Source organism: Trichechus manatus, unplaced genomic scaffold, assembly GCF_000243295.1.
Source record: "Trichechus manatus latirostris isolate Lorelei unplaced genomic scaffold, TriManLat1.0 scaffold00074, whole genome shotgun sequence".
Classification (NCBI taxonomy): Eukaryota; Metazoa; Chordata; class Mammalia; order Sirenia; family Trichechidae; genus Trichechus; species Trichechus manatus.
In genome coordinates this window covers 7877827-7885030 of record NW_004444010.1, presented here as the reverse complement: position 1 = coordinate 7885030, position 7204 = coordinate 7877827, and the positions used below count along the sequence as shown (strand labels likewise).

The following is a 7204-nucleotide window of genomic DNA, read 5'->3' as shown; positions in this document are numbered from 1 at the left end:
GCCCTGAGGGTCCCACCAGCGTGGCGGCACAGGCCGGCAAACAGTTTCACAGTCAAGCGGTGTTTCGCAGCCTTTCAGGAAGAAGCAAAGATGGCGCACAGAGCCAGGTATTTGAGAGAAAGGAGGGGGAGGTGGTGAGAGGTAAGAAATCTAAAGAAGTGGAAAAAAGCAACACCAGCAACCAACAGAAGGCAGTCAGGGAGCTGGCCAGTGTGGGCGGGTGGAATCCAAGTGACACCAGGGTGAAGCTGGTGCTTCCCGGCCAGGAGACTGTGGCTTGTGGGGGTAAAGAAGGGTGGGGAGTGGGAAAGCCTATATCACTGGTTAGCAGTTGTTCTGTCTCCTGCTGGAAGCTCCAGGAAGCTGCTTTCTCATATCCCCTGTTCGCTGATCTGTGATTGGAGTCCAAGATGGCAGATCCGTGCTGTGGTAGCTGATAGGGGACCTCTGCACGTATCTCTCTTCGCTGTCTCTTTTTGGTCAGTTTCTTATTAAATTTGGTGCTTGGCTGAGTTCTTCATCTCTTCATTTGATGCTTAGGATTTCAGGATTGACTTGTGACTCTGTTTGCCTTAGTTTTTCTGATCTTTGCTATGGAGGGATGGCGTGGTGCTTCTGACTGTAGTGCCATGTTGCCCGGAAGTCCTCAGAATATATTTTTATCTATGTAAACTTTGCTTTCTGAAAAGATTTTCCTAAATTTTGATGGAAAACGAGCTTACATTGTTGCTGCATCAGCCTTGATGAGGGGACTGTAATGGAGTGAGATGGTATTTAGAGTTGGCTAAAATCTAAGAACAGGGTAGGGTTCTTAGGCCAGGGCAAAAATCTTAAACATTTCCATTGAGGTCATGATGATGAAAAAAAATCTACATGTCGGCTCCTTTGGGTTTTATTGAATTCTTTCTGAACAAGGCTAGGTTTCGTAAGTGAAACACTTCGAAGACTGTCCCTCTTATTCTTTATTTGAGGACAGCAGTCAGGAGAAGTATTGTCATTATTTGCATTGTACATCTGGGCATTCTTTAACTGTACCAAATGTGCTTGCATTTTCTGGCTGATTCTCTGTAAGAATTTAAAACGTGAATGTCAGTGAGCTTTATTTTTCTTTTGCAGAAGTGCTATAAAATTAAGTGTTCCAAGCATTCCATCATTTTTAGGTGGGGAAGCTGGTATTCAGATGTTTATAGACTATGATATTGAAAGAGATGATTCATCTTGTACAGGATTGTCAGAACACAATTTAAAAATGAATGTCAAACAAAAGCACTTAATCTAGTGGGAAAGTCTGAGGGGAGAATTGTGCCCATTTAAAACACTAAAATATAACCATGGTGAAGGGTACGACAGTACACAATACTGGGGAAGCCAGCACAGCTTGTACAAGGAAAGGTCATGGAAGCTCAATAGGCACATCCAGACTCCCTGAGGGACTGAATTGCTGGGCGGAGGGCTGTAGGGACCATGGTCTCGGGGAACATCTAGCTCAATTGGCATAACACAGTTTATAAAGACAGTGTTCTACATTCTACCTTGGTGAGTAGCGTCTGGGGTCTTAAAAGCCTGTGAGCAGCCATCTAAGATACTCTACTGGTCTCACCCCTTCGGGAGCAAGGGAGAATGAAGAGAACAGGATACAAGGAAAGATTAATCCAAAGGACTAATGGACCACAGCTACCAAAGCCTCCACCAGACTGAGTCCAGTACAGCTAGATGGTGCCTGGCTACCACCACTGACTATGACCAGGATCACAACAGAGGGTTCTGGACAGAGCTGGAGAAGGACGTAGAACAAATTCTAACACACAAGTAAGACCAGATTTACTGGCGTGACAGAGACTGGTGAAACCCTGAGAGTATGGCCCCCGGATACCCTTTTAGCTCAGTGGTGAAGTCACTTAGGAGGTTCACCGTTCAACTGGGGATTGGACAGCCCCATAAAACGATGAGGCATAGCAGTCCAGGGACAAGGACTAGAAGGCAGAAGGGAACAGGAAAGCTGGCAATAGGGAACCCAAGGTTGAGTAAGGACAGTGTTGACATGTAGTGGGTTTGTTAACCAATGTCATAAAACAATATGTGTACTGACTGTTTAATGAGAAACTATTTTTTTTTAAACCTTCACCTAAAATACAGTAAAAAAAAAAAAAAAAAAAACCATGGATGGAAAAAAGTAATCAATTTTTGAGTGTTCCAATGGAAGTATTTTTCATTATTATTCAGTGGCACACTCGGCAAGTGGAAAATAAAACTTAAATCATGGTCACATGCATTTACATGTCATAAAGGCAAGGACCTTTATGCCAGTTCGCTTATCAAGTATTTATTCCTCTCACATCTTTTGCTGGGCAGGTGTGTTCTTAGTGATTCATTACCCATCTTGAAAAAGTTTCAACAAAAAGATACTATGTAGACATCTAATCTCAGATTCTCCCTGGATCTTTTAATTGTTCCTGGTCTTAACTAATACCCTCCCCCACCCCCCACCCCCATATCTGAACATAGAGGAGGGAGGTGTGTGCACAGAGGAGCTAAGGAGGAGATTTATGAAATCAAGAATATTCTTGGCCTCTAGGAAAGAAAGTGAACGTTTGTCATCTTTTCCTTTCTCTTCTAGGTTGTCATTCTACTCGGGCCACTCTTCATTCTCCATGTACTGCATGCTGTTCGTGGCAGTAAGTACTTTCTGTCTACTGATGGTTGAGTTGTGTGCTGCACGGATTTAATGTGTTCAGTATGGGTGCCCTTTGCTGTGCTAAGCAAGCTGGCCGCCACTGCAAATCTCATCTGGTTAACTTCTCAATGAACTGGACTCCATCTTGGCTGCATTAAGTTGACAGGAGGAGTGGATATCTGTGCTTGGGTCAAAGACAGTGACAGTTCTTTTAAAGTGTCTCTGTCCTTCACTTAGAGATGGCAAACAGGCACATTGTATAGCAAGCTGCAAATTGGGAACCTTTAGGGTGATAGAGACTGTTTACCTTTGAAACAGCTTTTCTTTGACAGCAGTAAGAGCCTAATAGATAATCAGCAAGTCTGTAAATCTTGGTGCTAAGAATTAGTTGATGTGCCCTTACTTGGGAAATATTTTCTGAAGAGATTTTCTGAACTTACAAACAGCTTCTGTGTAATCACAGCAGGTCATTGATCTGAAGTACTGGGCCACGGGGACAGCTGTTATGTGATAACCTCGTCCCTAGTTGGGAGCTTTTATCCTCATCTTCTCAGTGTGTGGGCACCAAGCAGCCTGGCTTTTTTCCTCCCAGGATCTGCTGTGGTGAGGAGTGGATTTTGATTATTAGAAGGGAAGGCAGCTGTGTTGTTCCTCCTTGAGCAGGTTTTTGGTCCTCTTTCCACTTTCTGATGTATTTCCCAGACTGCTTTCTTTGGGATTAGAAAGGTTTCAACATCTAGGAGAGCCAGTTGGTGCTGTAGGAGCTTGTATCTGTACAGCTGTCATTGCTAACCTGCATTTGCCTCACACAGAGTTGGCAGTGAAGAGTAAGAAGATTTCACCCACGTTTTGCATATCAAATGAGAGATGAATGTGTAGTTTTCTTAGAGTAACTAATAGAAGACCAGGCTTTAGGACATGTACAAGGAGTCTTTAAAGATCAATTTATTTTTGACGTTTATTTTTTATAATGTCTATTGTATATATATGGAGCCCTGGTGGCACAGTTGTTAAGAGCTCAGCTGCTAACCAAAAGGTCAGCAGATCAAATCCACCAGCCATTCCTTGGAAACCCTACGGGGCAGTTCTGCTCTGTCCTGTAGGGTCGCTATGAGTTGGAATCGACTTTAACGGCAGTGGATTTGATTTAGTTTTTTGGGGTATTATATATATTGCATTATCAAAATTTTGAGGGGGAAAAAGAGGTGGAGATCTCCCAGATAAGATTTGAAAGACTTCAGCTTCCCAGATCAGCTATAATTTTTGTCTTAATTTCCTTCGTAAGTGGATTTTTATATAGTTGTGCTTCGTCGTGTCTTGTTTTTTCCTTTGATCACATTAAGTGCTGTATGAGTATTTAATGCTTATGTTAAAAACTCGTCATCTGTAATATTAAGGGAAGACTGCAAGGAATTAAATTATTTGTTCTCATTTAGAATTTAAAATCAATTTTAATGTACTAGCATTTTGCTGTTAGTTGAAAAACCAAATTCCAAAAGTTAAAAGTTAAAATTGCAGATACATTATATAAAATTCAGATTCACAACTTCAAAACTATTACATTAGAGCTAATTTTTTAGCTTCTCCAATATTTCTAGAAATTGCAAGGCTTTCATCATATGTTAGAATTTAGGGCTTCCTTTTTAAAACAGGAAACCCTGGTGCCATAGTGGTTAAGAGCTACGGCTGCTAACCAGAAGGTCGGCAGTTCGAATCCACCAGGGTCTCCTTGGAAACCCTATGGGGCAGTTCTGCTCTGTCCGTAGGGTCGCTATGAGTCGGAATCGACTTGACTGTGATGGGTTTTTAAAACACATACCCGATGATTCTGTAAATGTGTTGTGGGAAGTGTACCTTATTTGCGCCATGAAGGTAGTAATATTGTCCTAACATCCTCTTCCATTTATCTTACTAGGAGGAGTTAGCATTCTTACTAAAGGGAGTCAACTTGCTAATACTTTTTTCTTCTTTATAAATAAGGCATGGGGACTGGGGGAGAAGGGGAAGGCTGGGCAATACCTAGAGCCATTAAGATCCTGAGAATTTTTCCCAAAGCACATGAGTCTGTGACTACACTGAATCGCTTTTGAATGTTTGGACATGTTTTGCATGCCACAGAGCCTGACCTCATCGGGGCATTTTTTGTGGTTGGTTATTCACTCTCCTGTCTCTGTTAGTACCTCAGTTTGTCTTTATGAGAGAGAACGAGGAATCTGAGCTTTGGTTAATATTGATGGTGATCACTACTCTTATTTTTGACTCTTCCCAATGTTGTTGTTAAGTGCCATCAAGTCAGTTCCAACTCATAGTGACCCTGTATACAACAGAAGGAAACACTGCCCGGTGCAGTGCCAGTCTTTGCGATGTTTGAGCCCATTGTTGCAGCCACTGTGCCAGTCCACCTCATTGAGGGTCTTTCTCTTTTTTGCTGACCCTCTACTTTACCAGGCATGATGTCCTTCTCCAGGGACTGGCCCCGCCTGATAATATGTGGAAAGGACCTAAGACAAAGTCTCACCATACTTGCTTCTAAGGAGCATTCTGGCTGTACTTCTTCCAAGACAAATTTGTTCATTCTTCTGGCAATATTCTTTGCCAACAACATAATTCAGAGGCATCAATTCTTCTTCGGTCTTCCTTATTCATTGTCCAACTTCCATATGCATATGAGGCAATTGAAAATATCATGGCTTGAGATGCGCCTTAGTCCTCAAGGTGACATCTTTGCATTTAACACAGTAAAGAGGTCTCTTGCAAGCAGATCTGCCCAGTGGAACACATTGTTTGATTTCTTGACTGCTGCTTCCATAGGTGTTGATTGTGGATCCAAGTGTAATGAAATCCTTGACAACTTCAGTGTTTTCTCCGTTTATCGTGATGTTGCTTATTGGTCCAGTTGTGAGTATTTTTGTTTTCATTATGTTCAGGTGTAATCCATACTGAAGGCTGTAGTCTTTGACCTTCATCAGTAAATGCTTCAAGTTGTCTTACTTTCAGCAAGCAAGGTTTTGTCATCTGCATATCGCAGGTTGTTAACCTCAAAACCAACTGCCATCAAGTCGATTCTGACTCATAGCGACCCTACAGGACAGAGTAGAACCGCCCTGTAGAGTTTCCAAGGCTGTGAATGTTTATGAGAACAGACTGATTGCAGGTTGTTAGCCCCCCTGAAATGAGAGATGAGAGTTGATTGTCAGTTTTACTGATGGGGGAATAGGAGCCTTGGTAGGACACAGTGGAGAGAGAGGTCTGTGAGCCCTCTAGGGGTCCTTGATAATTAAGCTCTTTTCCTTTGATTGATTGATCACTTGCTCTGAAACTGCAGTCCAGTTATCTTGGTGAAGGTGAGGTGATGAATATCTCTGGAAGAAAGATAGTGATTGACACATAACTTTGATCCACAGTTTTTTTTAAATTGTGCTTTAAGTGAAAGTTTACAGTTCAAGTTAGTTTCTCATACAAAAATTTATACACACATTGTTGTGTGATGCTAGTTGCTCTCCCTGTAATGTGACAGCACACTGCTCCTTTCCACTTCAGGTTTCCCGTGTCCATTCAGCCAGCTCCTATCCCTTTCTGTCTTCTCATCTCGCCTCTAGACAGGAGCTGCCCATTTAGTCTCATGTATCTACTTGAGCTGAGAAGCATACTCTTCACAACTATCATTTTATGTCTTGTAGTCCAATCTAATCTTTGTCTGAAGAGTTGACTTCGGGAATAGTTATAGTTTCGGGCTAACAAAGTCGGGGGGCCATGGCTTCTGGGGTCGCTCCAGTCTCAGACTATCTACTAGAATTCGAGTTCCGCACCGTACTTTTCTCCTGCTGTGTCAGGGACTCTGTTGTGTTCCCTGTTGTCGGGGCGGTCATTGGTGGTAGCTGGGCACCATCTAGTTATTCTGGTCTCAGGCTGATGGAGTCTCTGGTTTATATGGCCCTTTCTATCTCTTAGGCTAATATTTTCCTTCTGTCTTTGGTTTTCTTCATGACCCACTGTTTTTAATTTTAAAGAATATATTTGGATGCACATATTCATTTCATATGTTAATATTTTCTGCTCTTCTTCCTCGCTCCCTTGACCCTTCTCAAAACACTTACTACATCCAGAGTTAACCAAACTTGAACTATTCCCTTCTCTCCCACCCCCTCAGTTCTGGATATTCAGTCAAATAGAAACTTGTACTGAGGACTCTTGTGAAATATGAAGTTAATGTACAAAGGCTTCAGTATAGAGGACTGAATGCCTCAGTGGCAGCCACCTCTGTGGACACTGGGAGCATATGGGGAAGCAAATTAGGGATATAAGCAGAAGGAAAACTGCCTCGACTATAGTTTGGTACATCTTTGGAAAGAGGTGATGGAAAAGCTCAGTATCATCAGTCAGAACAAGGCCAGGGGCCGACTGTGGAACAGACCATCAATTGCTCATATGCAAGTTCAAGTTGAAACTTAAGAAAATTAGATCAAGTCCATGAGAGCCCGAGTATGACCTTGAGTATATCCCACCTGAATTTAGAGACCATCTTAAGAA

At 42.3% G+C, this 7204-nt stretch overlaps 1 protein-coding gene across 3 annotated transcripts in view; it reads left to right on the top strand.

Moving 5' to 3' along the window:
* The window catches only part of PLPP1 (phospholipid phosphatase 1), a 163034-nt gene that overhangs the window by 143443 nt on the left and 12387 nt on the right, over nt 1-7204 (top strand). For all 3 annotated transcript variants that reach the window (XM_004380469.2, XM_004380470.2, XM_023734979.1), the window contains exon 4: nt 2618-2675. In XM_004380469.2, coding sequence (XP_004380526.1) covers nt 2618-2675 — 58 coding nt within the window. The remainder of the gene's footprint in view (nt 1-2617; nt 2676-7204) is intronic.